The sequence below is a fragment of the Talpa occidentalis genome, unplaced genomic scaffold (genome assembly GCF_014898055.3).
Source record: "Talpa occidentalis isolate TD23 unplaced genomic scaffold, MPIMG_talOcc4v2.1 talOcc4.2, whole genome shotgun sequence".
Classification (NCBI taxonomy): domain Eukaryota; kingdom Metazoa; phylum Chordata; class Mammalia; order Eulipotyphla; family Talpidae; genus Talpa; species Talpa occidentalis.
The window spans coordinates 1,004,225-1,021,712 of NW_023602073.1; the positions used below are offsets into that span (position 1 = coordinate 1,004,225).

General features: G+C 59.4%; 1 protein-coding gene across 2 annotated transcripts; it reads left to right on the forward strand.

Annotated features, from left to right (window-relative positions):
* The first annotated feature begins 155 nt into the window (after positions 1 to 155).
* On the forward strand, positions 156 to 13,312 carry SNRNP48 (small nuclear ribonucleoprotein U11/U12 subunit 48). 2 transcript variants are annotated; one of them, XM_037518837.2, is made up of 9 exons: positions 156 to 319; positions 2,347 to 2,460; positions 2,698 to 2,758; positions 3,449 to 3,523; positions 8,071 to 8,259; positions 8,543 to 8,664; positions 10,429 to 10,517; positions 10,769 to 10,933; positions 12,529 to 13,312. In XM_037518837.2, exons 1-9 carry the CDS (start codon positions 164 to 166, stop codon positions 12,575 to 12,577), a joined length of 1,020 nt encoding a protein of 339 aa, XP_037374734.1. In that variant the 5' UTR covers positions 156 to 163; the 3' UTR covers positions 12,578 to 13,312. The 2 variants fall into 2 exon arrangements, with proteins under 2 accessions (XP_037374734.1, XP_037374735.1); XM_037518838.2 differs by lacking the exon at positions 156 to 319 and adding an exon at positions 1,008 to 1,197.
* The last annotated feature ends 4,176 nt before the right edge of the window (positions 13,313 to 17,488 follow it).

Consider the following 17,488-nt stretch of genomic DNA (forward strand, 5'->3'; position numbering starts at 1 on the left):
CCCTTCCGGGAACGCCCCGGCGGGCTGTCACGTGACGCGGGCCCGCCACCCCGCCCGCCCCGGCGCGGAGGTCCGCCCCGTTCCCAGAGGCCCGCGCGCGCCGGCGGCTCGCGGCTTCCGCTTCCGCCTCCGCCTCCGCCTCCGCGCGGCGGCGGGCGAGGCCATGGCGGGCGAGCCTCCCCCGGTGGGCGAGCGGCGGCGCCTGCAGGAGGAGCTGAGCGAGTTCGTGGAGAGCTGCTGCCGGAAGCTGGGGGAGGTGACGGCGTCTCTGGGCTGGAGCCTGGACCGGCTGGACCTCGGGGAGGCGGAGGCGGCGGAGGTGCGGGCTCGAGGGCCCGGCGGCGGGGCGGGGCCTGCGGCGGGCGGGGCCGCCACCCCTGAGCCTCCAGCCGGAGCAGGGGTGAGCCGGGACGGAGCGGGGTGAGCGGGGACGGAGAGGGGTGAGCCGGGACGGAGAGGGGCGAGCGGGGACGGAGAGGGGTGAGCGGGGACGGAGAGGGGCGAGCGGGGACGGAGAGGGGTGAGCGGGGACGGAGCGGGGCGAGCGGGGACGGAGAGGGGTGAGCGGGGACGGAGCGGGGCGAGCGGGGACGGAGAGGGGCGAGCGGGGACGGAGAGGGGCGAGCGGGGACGGAGAGGGGCGAGCCGGGACGGAGAGGGCGAGCGGGGACGGAGAGGGGCGAGCCGGGACGGAGAGGGGCGAGCCGGGACGGAGAGGGGCGAGCGGGGACGGAGAGGGGCGAGCCGGGACGGAGAGGGGCGAGCGGGGACGGAGAGGGGCGAGCCGGGACGGAGAGGGGTGAGCCGGGACGGAGAGGGGTGAGCCGTGAGCCGGGACGGAGCAGGGGTGAGCGGGGACGGAGCAGGGGTGAGCGGGGACGGAGAGTTGGCGTCTGGTGCGGAGAGTTGGCGTCCCGTGCGCAGCGCCGGTTTCTGTGCCAGCCGTTCCCGCGCGAGGCCAGGCAGCTGCGGGGGGGGTGAAGGCCTTCGCCCGTTTGCGGGCCCCTCGGGTGCGGCCCCCTTGAGTGGCACCCCAGCCTTTCCCGCCTTGGACTCAGCGCTGCAGAATTTGGGTCCTGCAGTTAGTGCGGGGGTCCTCGCACCGCCTCCGACTCATTGCCGCTTTCCATGCTCTGCAGGGCAGGGGGTGCCGGTGCATGTTCCCATGAGGAGGCCCAAGAAGGCACCCGGGGAGCGGTAGGGCTTCGCACCCGGGTATTCTGGTCCTGGGCTCCCTGCTGAATGGTGCACCTGCCACCTGAAAAGTTCATAAAATCCAAGTGTCTGACTTGGAGCTGTGAGCCTCCGTCTAGCTTGTAGAGTCAGAGTGAGATTTTCCAGACCGCCCTGCAGGTGACACGGGAGCGGGCGCTGTCCAGGCGGTGATGGGCCTGCTAAGCCATCTCATGCTGAAGTTCACCAAAGCCTCTGGCCATGCCCCCTACCCCTGGGGCTTACCGGGGGGGGGGCAGGGGGGAAACCAGGGGCCTCGGACGCTAGGTTATGAGGTTCTTGAAGGGTGGCTGGGCTGCTGCGGGCTGTGATGGGACAGCCGAGACCTCTAGATAGAAGTGCTGGGCTAATTAGGGGATGCACAGGGCACTCCACAGCAGGTGTGGAAGCAAGAGAGGAGGCCCTGGCCAAAGAAGCTGGGCACAGAGAAGGGGGTGGGGGGCTGGGCCTGCGAGTCCCTGTCAGTGTGTTAAAGAAGCTAGGCTTTGTGTTTAAGGAGGAAGCGGGAAGGCAGGGGAGCAGTTAAGCCAAGTGTGTCATTGTCACCTGTCACTTGGTGAAGTCACAACCGCTGGCATTTACTGCACGCTGCGACGTCCAGGCTCTGAGTCTCTGTAAGCTCGCTGTGACTGAGCTTCACGGTGGCCGTGGGAGGCCCTGCTAGTGTCCTCGCCTTGTCGGTAAAACTGAGGCAGAGACAGGTGAAGTGGCTGACCACTTCACCTGTCAATAAGTATTGGAGCCATCTCAGGTGGGGGAGGGCATGGATCTCAGCCACCGGGAGCAGGGCAGGCGATGACACCCCAAAGCGGGATGTGGGGGGGCTGCGGGGTTCCCAGCGTTCTTTGGTAGCATAGGGGCCCGAGGGCTGATTCGGTGTGGGTGGGTGACAAGGGAGAAGGGTGGCTGTGCTCTGGCTATGGGCAGGAAGGGCCCGAGGGTTGCTCTGACTCTCCGGGCAGCTCCAGGTGGGCTCTGAGGGCTGGGGAGAGGGCAGAGGCTGCAGAGGTGGGGCCTCTCAAAAGTCGCGTGGCTGGAGCTGCGGGGCGGGCTGTGGGCGCCCGGGGCTTTACGAGGTCCGACTGTTCTCTGTGCTCCCGTGTGATTCTGCAGGATGAAGTCGCCATCTGCCCCTACGATCCCAGCCACCACATGCCAAGAGCGTCCCTGGCCAAGCACGTGGCGTCCTGCAGGCTGCGGAAGCTGGGCTACAGCAGAGAGGAGCAGGTGCTTGCTGCCGCGCTGCCCCGCCCGTGGTCCACCCCCCTGTTCCAATGCTGCGCCCGCGGGTTTCTGACCTAACATAGTCACTGTGGGGCTGCCTGATTTTGCAAACTATTGCAAGAAGTTACTTGAACTCTTTTTGGATAATCTAATGTTGATACCCATCTTGTTTGATTTTTGTCAAACCTTAGAATAATTTATTTGATACTCAAGAACGTGTTTTTTCTCTCCTCTGTTTAGGATAAAATGTATAATCCTGACTTTTTCTATGAGAATGTGAAGGTACCTTCAATTACTTTGAGTAAGTGTTGAGTTCACAGGTTTTAATTGAAAACTCTCAGTAAGGTATTGATTTGGTGTTTTTGATTTATCAAAAGATTGGACTTTGTAAGCATGTTTATGATTAAGAAAGGTTAATTAAGGATTTCATTAAATAATGATTGAAACCAATTTGCACGGCCTGAAAGCGAGTGCTCAAGCTTGGGTCGAGCTGCAGTGAGGCCCCGTGGTGGCAACAGGACATGGACACTCACAGTTTGGACAGGAACTGAGCGCAGACGGGAGCTGCATTCTGGCTCGTAGCTCTCTGAGGGTGGAAGCTTGCGTTCTGGAACCCGAACGCCCTGATGGACTTCTGGTTCTGTCACCATCAGAGGTGTGACTGCAGCTGAGTGATCAGCCTGTGTGTTGGCTGAACTCTCAGGAAGCAGGAGGATGACAGAGGTACCTTGGGAGGGTCAGATGGTGGGGGTCCCGTGTCGGACTGAGAAAGCGCCAGCTGTTACCCATTGCTGACACCTGCTGTGGCTCCTGCCCGTGCCTGGAGTGTGTCTTCCCAGTGCCTGGAGGCCTGCTTGCGCCTGGGCGCTGGCCGGGTTGGGGGACTCTGCCCAGGTTGCGTGAGCAGGGGCACGGGCAGGCTGATCGGTGTGGCAGGAGCTGGCGTCGGAAGCACGGTCGTGTGTTTAGGGGGTGTCTTTCCTTTGCACAGATAAGGACTCACAGTTCCAGATCATCAAACAAGCCAGAGCTGCGCTTGGCAAAGATGGTGACTCCTACAACCAGAGTAAGTGGCACTGTAGCTTACACTGACGTGTTCAGAGTTATTTTCGTCTGCACACAACACCACTAATTTTCAAGAAGAATCTGTGCAGACGGACCCAAAGTTCCTTAGACTGGTGTGCTGGCGTCAGCGTCGATGGTGGGGGTTCTCACGCCACCACCAGTGCCCCTAGGACGCTGTCACGCCCAGGGCTCGTGCTGGGGGTCACCTGATAGGTGGGGTTGCCTGGTGGATAATTTTTAAGATTATGGCTGTTTGGTGAATCTGTTGAGTCAAGACTGTCCACTCTGGGTTTTCTTTCTTGAAAATAGCCAGCGTGAGCTGTCAGAATTTTTAAGAGCAGTGTGCAGGGGAAGGCTAGGGCCAGAAAAGGGAGACGTGGCAGAAGGAAGCCGGGAAGTTGGGTTCAGGGTGGGGCCCTTGCAGCACAGTTGGAGCTGGCTTATGCGTTTCTGCCCGGCTGGCCTCGGCAGAGGCCGGGGTAGAGTGCTCAAGCGCAGGCTTTTGCAGAATCGATAGAACTCTGTACCTCAAGGACGTAGATGTTCACACGCTCCTTAGCCGCTGGCACCCAGGCATGGCTGCTCCTGCGAGAGCGTCTGTGTTATCTCCGCCCGCTGAGGGTCTCTCAGGACAGCGTGTTGCTGCCCTGTCCTCCTCGCTGGGCCGTGTCCTCCAGCCCGTTGCCATGATTTGCTCCCTTGTGCCGAGGCTGGGGGTGGTCTCCCACTGTCAGCAGCGGATGTCTGGGCCTGGTTGCTCCCTGGGTGGCCACAGGAGCGGGTCTGCCCTCCGCCCTGGGACCTGTGCCCTACCACGGCAGGGACAGTTTCCTGTCGTCTCTGCTCGGACGCGCTTCTGTGCGCCCTGCGACTCGCAGGGTGTCGTCTTCAGGGAGACCTCTGGCTCCCACCTCATGGGAGGAGATGACTGAGCTGAGTCAGTTCCCCCTTTTAGTGGCCCCATCACTGTTCAACCAACTGCTCCTTTCAGTGACTGGCGGCGGACAGGAGTAGAGGATTTGGTTCTCAGTTTTGGAAGAACTGAGAATTGAAGGACTTGATTTGGACTGAGCTAGTTGGAGCCGCCGCACCCATTTCAGACTTGAAAGGGGGCTGGAGGTCTGCCCTGGGCCTGCCATCCACAGGAAAGGGGGCAGCGCCTGTCTGCTGGAGCACAGAGCTCCCTGTGCATGTGCTGAGCCCCTCCACGGCACTCCCATATTTTTCTGGGTCCATTTGTAGCTCTTGGGTGTAGTTCATCTCTTTCGCCACAGATGTGGTGGGTTGCACGAGTCTGTCCTTCTGTGTCAGGATGGGCTGGAGGCACACACAAGTGGGCTGTTTCCACCAGGTGCTGGTAAACTGGATCTAGAACCACACTCTGAATTTTTTGACCCTGTCATAGGTCAGGGCCTAGAGACTGTGCTGTCATTTGCCCCCGTCCCAGTGACGTGACGTGACATCATGGACCTCAGACCTGCTGCTATGCTGCTCAGACTTGGTGCTGTGCTGCTGCTGTTGCTTGGGGTTTGACCTGCCTTGCCTGAGCCCGTTTTTCAAAGAAAGAAACCAGCTGCTTGGCCTTGTTGAATCCTAGCTTTCTGAGGAGCGGTTCCTCATCCTGGGCACAGACTGTGCTGGGGAGGCTGGCACAGCAGGAGCTGCAGGTGGTCCCCCCCAACCCCCAGCTCTCACAGTCAGCAGCTGCTCTTACAGCGTCACAGCAGCTTAGTGTAGAGAGAGCAGCGCTGAGACGACGAGGTGGGCAGGACCGGCGCCCGCAGTGACTGAGGAAGAGGCCTGTGTGTGTTACTCGTACACCTGAGCTTCGGGGCAGACGTGGACATCGAGCTTCAGTCTTTACAAAGGCAAAGAATTTGAACGAGTAACTCCTGCCAGTCGGTCACTAAGAGGAACTTTTCTTGTGATTGTGAGTGTTTGCGCTGTCCTGAATCACCAGCTGACTCCGAACCATTCGTGTGTGGTCTGTGACCCTTTCTTTGACGTCCTCTGCCGTGTGCAGAGTGCTGCGGTTTCTCAGCGAAGGCTGCTTTTGTGGCCTGCTGTGTCCAGGACGTTTGAAATCCTGAAGGAGGAATGACTGGCACGAGCGTGGTCGCGTTTTCGCATTTAAGGGACGTGCAGTCGCGGACTCGGGCGTGTTTGGGGAGGTCACGTGTGTGTTCATTTTGTCGGTCACGTCAGGCCCACGCTCGGCATGTAGAAATCTCGATCCATGAGCTTTGTGAATACTGCAGTAGCCATGGAATTTACTTATCTGCTGCTGGAGTTACTTTGGCTGACTTCATAACCAAGAGTTAATTTAAATTATGAATATTCATTTTGTATTTGGTGGTTTGCCTTTTTCTCTGGTAACGAAGTGCCAAGTTGCCGTACTTCAATTTCACGAAGTGACTTTGACTCGTGCCCACCATTTGATCAGTGCTCTGTGCTGAAGGCCCTGGAAGAGACAGGCTGCGGTGGTCCTGGCAATCTCTTCCTGCCATCTGTACGCTCTGGACAGGTCACTTGGCTTCTACAGAAGGGCCCTGGTCTTTTGCCTCTCGTGTAGGCTTAATGTTCCGTGTCGTGCATTTATTAGGGTGCCCTGTGAAGGCAAAAGTGACTGAGAAACAGATTAAAAAAAAAATCCGCACAGTTGTTAGAAAAACAGGCTGTCATTTGGACTGGAGGGACGAGAGAGTTCTGGATGTCGGGGTGCCACATGGCAGGGGGGTTGCCTGCTTCTCCGAAGTGTCTACAGAGATGACTGGGATGATTCACTTGATATTAGTGTGTTTTTACCATAATTTAAAAAAACTGCAAAAAGTAGCAGTTGCTGCAGAATTGCTGTAATCACCATCCCCCCAGATACACCTCCAGATCAGGTAGAAACTTGCATTGAAGAATGTACATTTCACAGAAATGGAGGTTCATTTAAGTGTTTGTGTCATTTTTTTTTCATCAGAAATAATCTGTGTTCCACATGATTCCAACGTGGTTTGTTAACTTTCTCCTGTACTTTCTCTTTTGCAGTAATTGGGGTGAGTATATGAGGAATTAGGAACCCGAATGTGTCCCTTATTTAAAGATACACAGTATCCTTTTTGCAAACGATATCCTTTTAAAGTGCCACTCAGATTTGTGAAGCGTCTTTGTCATGATATTACAGTCTCGATGGGAAAGATCAATTGTATTTCAAGGAACGTAACTGTCAGTCTTCCCCATGCCGAAATTTTCTACGACCAAAGAGAACAAAATATTGTACGGCGGAAATGCATTGCATGGTTTAAAAATAACAGGCCAGGGTTTATGTGGCGCTTGCTTGTGAGCATGGCGGTGTTTCTGCTCTTTTCTCCTGGATTTTTACAGCCTGTTTTCCCAGGACTTGGGCTCAGCACCGCTAACTCTCGACAGCTCAGCGGTGCCTGTCACCGCCGCAGTAGCCCTGGCGGCCGGAAGGAAGCCTCCCTTCCCCGGCCGGTGCGCCGCGGGGGCTGGCTCCCACAGCCCTGGGGCCCCGGCCCTCTGCCAGCATCATGCGGCCCCTCGGCCCCTCGCCTGCTCCACAGGTCCAGCCACCTCCTCTTTGTGGTGCGCGCGGCCTCCCCTGAGGCTGTCTCCTGCCCTTCCCCAGGCAGCCGTGGGGCTGGGTGTGGGCACATGTGAGTGGGAAGAGCCAGGGATTCCACATCGCCCCGTGCGCCGAGAGCTCTGGCGCCGCCCCTCCTCAGAACCAGGACTCCGTAGCCCATGGTCTGCACGTGTGCTAGTGAATGGTGAAGTCTAGGAAGACTTGCTTAAATGACCTTTTTTACAGTTACAATAATTTTTTTTGAGAAAATTTGCATCTCAAAACAAAAATTGTCTTCACTGTTTAATACAGCACATCAGGTATTGTATTTACTTTATTCATTCCTGAGCAGATTTTAGAAACTTCTGTGGCTACTGGGCGGGCACTGCTGTTGACTCTCAGTTAACGTGGGGAAGACAACGTGCTCCCTCTTGGGACCATTAAACAAGTCTAGTCTCCACCTGATGTCCCCGCGGTCTGGAGATGTGGTCTTAGGGTGTCTGCCGCCGCACGGCATTGTGGGTGGCCCTCCGCCCTTGCTCCCTTGGGGTGTCTTGAATGTGGAACATCTGAAGGAATGACTCAAAAGACTTTTATGCCGCTTCCATATTTTCAAAATTAATTTTCAGAGGGACCGTCCTGTGTGTTACCCACCAAAAAACATTGCCCCTGTTTTCTGGGGGAAGGTATAGAAGCAGAAAGTCTCTGCCTTGCTGATATGGCTGACCCGGTAACAATGGTTCATTCAGAAGCTTTTCTCGTGGTGGTTCCTGGGCCTCAGTGGGCCTGTCTCCAGGGCAGGGTTGTCCTTCCCGTGCAGAGAACCTGCAGGACAGGCTGACCGGGTGGGGGCGGGGGGGGGCGGTCTCAGGGTGCTCTGGCAAGGGTGGTTGGGCAATATGCATCAGCGTGTGTCGGGAGTCGGCGGGAGTCCCGTGTGTCATGTGTGCTGCTGTGGTTGATCTTGACCTCAGGGCTGTATTCTTCGCTGCCCGTGGAAGTCCCTCTGAACCACAAGCGCTCTGTCTGTGACCTCACGCAAGCCGACCGCCTCGCCATCTACGACTTCGTCATTGAGGAGACCAAGAAACAGCGCTCCGGCTCTCAGGTCATCGAGAATGACAGCGACCTCTTCGTGGACCTGGCTGCCAAAGTCAATCAAGGTTTGTGTGGCCGTGGGTTCACCCCTCCTGTTCCCAGTGGCTGGCAGCCAGCACCCGGCCTCTGTGCCCTGGCTCCCCAAGTGGGTCCTCTGGCTGTGCTGCCTCTGCCTGGCATGCCTCACGGCAGGTGCAGCTGCTGCCTCTCCCTTTATGTCGTGTTGGGGTGTCAGGATATTCGTGTGCCCCATGTAACCATGTTTGAGATGCGGGTGAATGTTCTGTTCCTGCTAATGATAAGAATTTAAAAGCTTCTAAAGATAGAATAATTTTATTTTTTTGTTAGATAACAGTCGAAAAAGCCCAAAGTCTTACCTTGAGATCCTGGCGGAAGTGAGAGATTATAAAAGAAGGCGCCAGTCCTACAGAGCCAAGAACGTGCACATCACCAAGAAGTCGTACACTGAGGTGAGGCTCACGGGGCCCCAATGGCTTCTATATCTGCCTGCATCCCCTCAGTGGCCGGTTTCCTGAGACGCTTCTAAGTTTTCCTCGCCTGATTCTTTTTGCGCCAAGCTTTCACCCTTCAGACAGAGGCTTCTCACAGAATCCCTCCAGAAAGAGGGTGTATAGCCCTTAAAGGTTTCTGCTTCTGAGGAAGCACGACTGTGACGTGACAGGAGCCTCAAATTTGGCTTTGGACAGAGGTAGGCTTGGGTCTTGACTCAGCAATGTCCCGGTATAAATTGTGTATGTCTCAGCTCCTGGATGTGTGTCCAGACATTTTTAGTTGGTCTTTACTGAGTAGAGCTGGGGATGAACATGAACGCTTGCTACCTGAATTACTTGTCCAGGCTCTCCAAGTAATTTCCTAGTTGAATCCCTAATTATCTCCACGCTAGTTTTCTCTGCGATTCAGACCTTCTACAATCCTGCCTGATTTTATCTAGGACCGTTTTTATCTTTTACACTCTCTCTGGTCACATGTTGTTTCTCACCATGTCCTAAGGTGCTCTTCCTGAAATGCTCATGGTCTTGCGCCTTTCAGACCCGCTGTTCTGTGAGGTGATGGGTGACTCAGTCGAGTGCTGGGCTACGCCCCGATCTTAGGCCACGCGTGTCAGGGCTAAGTGCGGGCTCAGTCTCTCTAGGGCGGGGACCTTAGTGGTTCTTGCAAATACTGAGGCTCCTGGGCCCGTCCGCAGCGCTGTGGTCTCTGTAGTCACTGCATGTGCCCCAAAGTGGTGTGCGGGCACGAGGTCTGGCCGAACACGAAGCCGACCTCACCAGACACACATGGCTTCGTGCTAATGTCGGCCAGGGCGAGTGTGGGGGCCAGGCTTTCGTAGAGGTCAGTCTCCCCGGGCGGGAAGGGGCAGGGCCTGCCGGGGCGTGTTCTGTCCTGAGCCCAGCACTGTGGTCAGCCGCTCTGGCAGGGCTGGGGCAGGTGTGTGACCCGCCATCCCTAGGGTGAGACCATGGCCCACCTCGGGCTTCCCACTGCAGCAGAGAGCGGAGGAGGGGAAGCGCTGTCTGTCCCTGAGGAGGTGACAGAAGAGACCCATTAGTGGCTCCGGGTGGCTGGAGCCGGGGCCTCTGCACTGGCCGCAGAGACAGGCGAGGTGGAATCGCGGAAGGCCTGGGGCGCTGTTCTCTTTCCTTTAGGGAGCTGCTGGGAGTTCTGGGAGGCTGGGAGAGACGGACAGGCCTGAGCTGTGGTGGGGGGTCGGGACTGCCTGGCCGAGCCCATCTTCAGAAAACGTCTCCTGGTTAGGAGGGCCGCGTTCGCACCTGTTCGCTGGCCACTGCAGGGTGTTGCGTGTCAACTCACCGTCTTGTGCCTTGTCTGTCATCCTCACTTTTGTGAAGGCTTTTAAAATTCTGTTTGTAAAACTCTAACGTACAGATATGTTGCAAAGCTGAAAATAGTATGAGGCGCTCCCTCCTGTCCTTCCCTGGGGCTCTGGCCGCCACTGTGCCCGACACCGTAGCCCCCTGCACAGCCCTGCTGGTCTGCACGCAGTTTTCCCCTAATGGTTGGGTGTTGTGCCCTGTCCCCTCGCCTGTGGCCTCCCCCAGGCCGTTGGCCGTCAGCTTCAGGGCGGCTGTGATGTCGGCACCAGGCTGGCGCTGCCCACTCTTGCCCGGTCTGCAGCCTGACGTTGGCCACCTTGTGCCATGGGCGCTGGCATCATGTAGCCACCTCTGGGTCTGACAGCTGTGCCCCTGCAGGTGATCCGGGATGTGATCAGCGTGCACATGGAGGAGCTGAGCAGCCACTGGCAGGAGGAGCAGGGCCGTGCCGAGGAGGAGGCCGGGAAGTGAGTTCTGCGTGCTGCCCATCCCTGCCCTTGCTGGCGTCGCCGCGGCCACCCGCCGCATTGCTGCTGTCACCGTTCAGGGTGACAAGGCAGAGCCGGCGCGTGTTGACGCTGCCCTTGACCTGGGCATGGAGATCAGCGAGGGGGCACACGGGAGATGGGGCTGTCTCTGGGGCTCTCCTGGGCAGCACCCCCGTAGGGTGGAGGGCTGGCCGGGCCATGGCGAGCAAGCCGCTGGGTCTTTGTTTCAGGAGTGAGGACAGGCGGTCGGCGTCGGCGGACTCACGGCAGTCCACGGGGAGCTACCCAGACGCTGAGAGCTCCCGGCATAGGAGGAACCGGAGCCGGAGCCCACACAAGCACAAGAGGGACAAGGACAAGGACAAAACCCGGGACTCGAGAAGGAGGAGGGAGAGGTAGGTGCCTGCGCTGGCCACGCCACGGGGCGGACAGGCCTCAGCACCATGTGGAGAGGGGTGCAGGGCGAGTGGAGGTGACGGGAACCCCAGTGACGTGACCCTCAGTGTGCCCCATTGAATGCATCTCCCACCGCTGTCATGGCGCCGCGGACACGGCGTCATTGCCTGGGCCTTTCTTTCCACCCAGACTGCTTTTATTTTCCCTCCATCGTCCCTTAAAACCTGTGTTCCTTCCTCCTGCTCAGCCTCGGGGCTGTTATGTGTTTAACACCCGCTGGCACATGGGACATCACATCAGGGAGGACTTGATGTGCTGTGGAGGCCCCGGCCTGGATCCCGTCTGCTGCTTTGTTCTTCCCTCTTTTCCTGCTAATTCCTTTGCTAAAGGGTGTGTCAGGTCAGAGATGACCCGGAGTTGCACGTCAGTTGGTTGTGCCCTTGTTAGTGTCCCAGTGGAAGTCTGGCAGCTGGGAGAGGCGAGCTGCTTCCAAAGCCACATGCGGCGCCGCTTAAGTGTTGTCCCTGTCCAGCCGCTGGGTCACCCTGGATCTCGAGTCCCTCCCCCAGCTCCCTGCCAGGTGGACCTTGTCCTCCTCTGCACTCTGCGTTCCCTGCGTGCCCTCATCTGCTTGCGGGGCACCGGCTACTCTAGGGCAGGTGTTGGGGGTGAGCTGGGCTCCCTGCTCAGCCCAGCGTGGCTGGCCTAATAGTGGGTTTCCACCCGCCCCGCTGCTGGGTTGGTGAGCGCCTTGGGCTCAAGACCAGCCGGTTGTCTCCGGGAGTCTGCCCTCTTCTCACTGCTCATCTATGCCCTGTGCGGCTGCGGCTGCACCGCTCCCTGCGGCTAAGCTTCTGCCTCCGCACATGGGCACCGTGCTGGGCTGGGACAGGCTGTTACCCAGTGGTGTCTCCAGCCACCATGGCCGAGTTGGGCCTCGTGGTCTCGGTGCTTACCTCATGGCAGTCGGTTCCTGGGACCATCAGTGCCAGTCTGTCCATCCATGTCTTCCACGAGTGTGACCACCACTCAGTGTCCCTCCTGGGGCCTGCTGAGCGTCACATCTCCTAGTTGTCATGCATGCTGGCGCCGGTTGTCGGTCAGGACTGTGCTGATTCACTTCTGGCCAGTCTTGATCGACTTACGTACAGTGGACAGCCTCTGCCTCTCAGACGAGATGGCTCTCCTGCCAGAGGCAGCTGCTGGGGAGGCACCTCTGGCCTCGCCCTGAGGTGTGTGGCTGTCGGGAGTGGAGAGGAGCCAGGATGAGAAATCAGCCTCTGAATTCCTGCTGCAGAGTCAGCAGCCTGTTTGAGATGTGCCGCTCAGCCACGAACACATACCCGGGTGACGGCAGCCATGCTCCGGGGCAGCGCAGACGCCGTCCCGCTCTCCCCATCGCAGTTCCGTGCCTCGGTTTAATGGCGTGTTTTCCTTATTTACTCAAAAAAAAAATCACTGTTCCTTCCTAAACGTGTGTTTGAAATTGTTCTGGTTTATGTGGATGAAAGTGCGTTACTGGGGAAATGCTACCGAAAGCTCTAGTACCAGAAGATGCATCATTTAATAGCTTTCCCCACCCCTTTCATTTCAGGGATGGGGAAAGACACCACAGTCATAAGCGGAGAAAGCAGAAAGTGTAAGTGAAGCAGCACCTGGGAGCTACGTTTGGGCTCGTCGCTGGGACGCTGGCATCACATGTGGTCGCCATGGGGGCCTGCGCGTCTGTGACCTGCTCACAGCAGTTCACTCCGTGTCCATCTCAAGCCAGGGCCCCATGTGTCCTGGACACCTGTGCTCACGTGTCAGTAGGTAGTTTTTCCCTGCTGCCGGTTGTGTGTTATCTTAGGGTAATTTGTGTATCAGAAAATTCTTTGATTATAGCCCCTTCAGCTGTAGACATGCTTACATGCACCTCGTCAGAATGATCAGACTGCAGCCCCACGCCGTGCACCCCCTGTGGAGCCATCCTGCAGTGTGTGGTGCACATAGGCAGGTCTCCGAGGTGTGTGCAAGCGCCCAGAGAAAGCTGGAGAAGGCCGTGTAATGTCTGCGTGCAAGATAACAGTACTGCGTAACCTGCTTCCAAAGGTTCGGGAGACCCTGCAGGCGCCCCCAGTGGGGAGTGTCTGGGGGGCGGTACTGCTGGGAGAAGTGGGGAAGAGGCCAGGATCGGACGGCTGGTCAAAGGTAACTTTAGCTTTATCCATGAGACTGTTTTCTTTTTAATAAGGTGTTCACGATTCACTCGCTAAACGCTGTTTGTCTGTTCTGTACCATTTGTTCCAGTGAATCAACTCTCAGGTTCCGCTTATGAAAATAAAACGCACCCTTTATGCGTGTACCTTTCATTGCGTTTTGACAAGTTTATACCTTCCGTTCCGTTGTTCCCAAATTCCTTGACACCCCTCTCCGCAGCCCACCTCCTGCAGCTGTTGCTCAGCTGTGTCTGTCGTGTCCTGTCCACGGCCTCACCCCGAGGTCTCCCTGTGGTGCCGGAGGCCCCTCTGGGGGGTGCCTGTTGTGCAGGCATGCCCTCCAGGAGAGATTTGGGGTATATGTGCATTTGCAGAGCAGCATATTGGAAATTCAGGGGTGAAGCAGGGGCCAGGTGTGTCGCACAGACGTGAAGCCTGAGTGGACCACAGCTGCAGGCATGGGAGCTCAGGTGCAGCCCCTAGGGGTCGGGGTCACTGCCCTCGTGCTCTATTCCAAGTATGTGAATGTCTCAAAAGCAAGGTCTGGGGGTGTCAGAATGTCAAGGCAGTGGCGGCGGCGACTCTTGTGTGTTGCCAGCAGGTCGTGGAGTGTGATGTGATGTGACTTGTGGTGCTTTTCCTGGCGAGTTCAGGGCCTTTACCAGCTGGAGGGACAGGGTCACACTGAAAGGCAAACTTGGGGTTCAGAAGGCAGAGCAGTGGACGGGAGGAGGGGTGGTGGGACTGGGTGTGGTGACCGCTTAGTGGGCATTTCCTCTTGAGGCGATGGTTTATGTCAAGTTCAGTGTGGCCTGTAACTTGACTATCGAGTGGCACCTGCTGCAGCTCTCCGAGGCCCAGTCTGCGGGCAGCGGTGCACAGGCAGGGAGGGCAGCCGTCCCGGGGGCGGAAGGGCCGCGTGGGCACAGGAGGGTGCGGTCTCGTTGGCCCCTGGGTGCACCCGCCTTCGCTGTCGCCCGAGAAGCCGCCTAGCCAGAAGGGGTGCCCGCGGCCTGCATGGACGCGCTGTCTCGGCCGGCCGGCCGGCAGGCCTGGGGCTTCAGACGCAGGCGCGGCCAGCCCCGGCGGCCGGAGCCGAGATGCAGGCGCGTGTGCCGGGCCGCGACGCGGTTCCTCGCCGGCCTGCGCGGGCTCTCCGGCTCCGGCTCACCGGCCCGAGGCGCCCCTCCCGCCCGGCCGGCCCCGCGCAGGCGTTCGGAGCAGCTTCCGGGCGGCCGAGGGGGACAGCAGGGCCCGCGCTCTCGGCCGGGGCCTGGGCAACGCGCACGGTGGCGTTGGCGCCGGCCGGACCCCTGGCTCCGGGCTGGGGGCGCAGCTGGTGCCCCAGGAGTCGGGAAGGTGGCGGGGAGGCGCCTCGGGGCACAGCCCTCAGGGAGCGTCGGCGCCCGCGTGTCTCTGACTGCGCCTGCGCCCTGCGCTCCTGTGACTGCGCCCTGCGTGACTGCGCCTGCGTGCCTCCACAAGCGCCCTGTGTGCCTGCGCCCTACGTGCCTGACTGCGCCTGCGTGACTGTGCCCTGCGTGCCTCTGGGACTGCGGCCTGCGTGACTGCACCTGTGTGACTACGCCCTACGTGCCTCTGGGACTGTGGCCTGCGTGCTGCGCCTGCGTGCCTCCACCTGCGCCCTGCGCGCCTGCGCCCTGCTTGCCTCTGACTGCGCCTGCGTGACTGCGCCCTGCGTGACTGCGCCCTGCGTGCCTCTGACCGCGCCTGCCTGACTGCGCCTGAGTGCCTCCACCTGCGCCCGGCGTGCCTCTGACTGCGCCTGCGTGACTGCGCCCTGCGTGCCTCTGTCTGCGCCTACGTGACTGCGCCTGCGTGCCTCCACCTGCGCCTTGCGTGCCTGCGCCCTACGCCCTGCGTCAGGGTCCAGCGTGTCGCGTCCTGGGGCGCGGCCAGGCGTCGCTGCTTCCCGCCGCCGCCAGACGTGAGGTAAGTCCCGGCTTTTCGTTTGAGGGAAACCGCCGTCGCCCGCCCACCGCCCTGCCCCTGCTCAGCTCTGCTTTCCCCTCGCTGGCTCCGGTGGGAGGCGCGGGGCTGCTGCCCTTCCTCCCTGCACGCCGCCCGTCGCCGCCCTGTCCGCACGCCCCGGCCGGCTGCGGGGGCCGCCGTAGGGTGAAGAAGAGGTATCGGGCCTTTCTGCACCCCCGCCGTGAGGGCTGCGGATGGGGCTGCGGTCCAGGGCGCGCCTGACGGCGGCTCCTGCGGTGCGAGGAGGGCGGTGTCACGGGACGCCAGAGAGCGGAGGGGCAGAGACGCTAGGCCGCGAGGGAGCGCCCGAGCGCCGGACGGAGTGAGGACTTGCCGGGGCTGGGGCCTGCCGCCCCCCACCCGGCACCCCTGCCCGCCGTGTACCCGGTAAAATCCCAATAAAAGCCTGGAAAGCCACACCGCGGGCTCCAGGACCCCTCCTTACGCCTTCTGCTCGGGTCATGGAGACCCTGCCCCGCGCCCTTCCTGCCGCTGCTCCGCCTTCCCGGACCTCAGGGGCAGCGAGCACCGCTCCCTGAGAGGAGCCCCAGCGCCCGCCCCCAGCGGCCCTCCGCGCTGCTCGGGCCCCCAAGTCCGAGGTGGTTAGGGTCCCTGCACGATGGGCTTGACATGTCCCCCCCACTGCTCTCTGGTCAGCACACAGCTCCCCAGGAGTCTGACAGCCCCCTGGTCCCGCCAGGATGGACCTATGCTGCGCGGCTGAGCTGAGAAGGACACCCCCCACCTGTGGAAGCAGCTTAAGATGAGGCGTGGGGACGAGGAGCGTAGGTGTGGGCCTCGCGAGCACCTGTCATGGCCTAAGCCCCCAGATTCACAATCCATCTGACTTTGGGGGTTTCTCAGATATGCTTTGGTTTATAGGGTGTCATTTGCTGCCACCTTCTGGCAAACAGTTGAAAAGAAACTCCCACTTGTAACATTCCCGCCCCAGCCGTTTTCTCTCTTTTACCCCTGCGCCCCTGGAGGGCAAAGACCCCAGCCTGTGGCCACCAGGGGCGGTGGACCTGGCCTCCACCGCCGTGCTTTAACCCTCTCTCCTCACGCTGCCTGAGAAGCCTGACCACTTGCTCTGCACCCTGAGAGTAGAGACAGGACTTCCTCCTCCCGACATCAGACCGCACCCCTTACCAGCGTCTACTCGTTGGCAGTGCCCGACCCTTCCCCTGTGCACGCCTTGCTTCCGTCGTTTGACGTGCATCAACAAACAACCCAAACCCCGGCACCACGCAGGGCTGGAGTAAGTGAGGTGGCTGGGCCGTGAACCCACTCACGGTGACCGGAACCCCGCCGGAGAGGCTGCGTCCAAACCTGCGCCTGGACTGGTACTGGGTCCACGAGGCGCAGGAAGCACGAAGCCGGACACTCACTGTTGGGCACAGGGGAGAATGTGTGCGGCGGGGAGTGGGACACAGTCGTTCACGTTCACAGTTCATGTTTTTAGTCGGAACGTGGTTCTCGCTGCCTGGAGAGTGTCCAGAGATTTCACAGAATAATCAGGAACAGAAGTGGGGCCCTAGCAAGGTCAACTCCCTTTTGGCAGATCTTTCTGGAAAAAGCAAGCCACCGCAGGTGCTCATCTGGTGCCTCTCTTTCAGAGGGGACTGTGGTGAGGGTGCCCAAGGCCGACGGTGTGCCAGACTGTTGCCTCTCTGTGTTAAAGAGCTGACCCCGGGGGCCCGGGCTGAGCTGACTGTTGCTTTTGTTAGTGAGGCTCTGCAGTGCAGGTCTCAGGGCTCCCACAGCCTCACCAGTAGGACCTGTGTGGATGGGCTGGGGAGCCAGGCCTGACTGAGCCACTGTGTAAGTAGGAGTCTCCTGGGGAGTAGGGTCAAGGGGATCTCTACACTGGCAGGACTGATGGGTCCTCAATTTATCAGTCTGTCTCATCTGTCATCCACCCAGCTGTCTCCCTAACATCCATATTTGTGTGTCTGTTCAATTTGTCATCTCATCCTTCCATCCTTCCCTCCGTCTATGCTTCCTCCCAGCTCCTTCCCTCTCTCCATCTGCTCTGTTGACACATGCAGGGAAGAGCCCTTGCTGCAGCTCCAGTCCACCCGCCTTCTGTGCTCAAGTTCCTGCTCGCTTGGGGCAGGTCAGTCTTTGTTCTCCTCAGGACTTTGATTGGCCAGGTGTGGCCCACCCACATGGGGAAGATCGTCCACTCTGCTCGCGTGTGCCGCCAATGTCTCCCCTCGCCTTAGGTTGCAGGTGCCCACGGTCCCCCGTGATTTGGGACATGAGGCTCACGCAGTGCAGTGTACAGAATCTTCACGCGGTGTGTAGCTCTTGTTCTGTTCGGTGGTTAGTTGTTCTTGACCTTTCGCTGCGCCAAGTTTAATA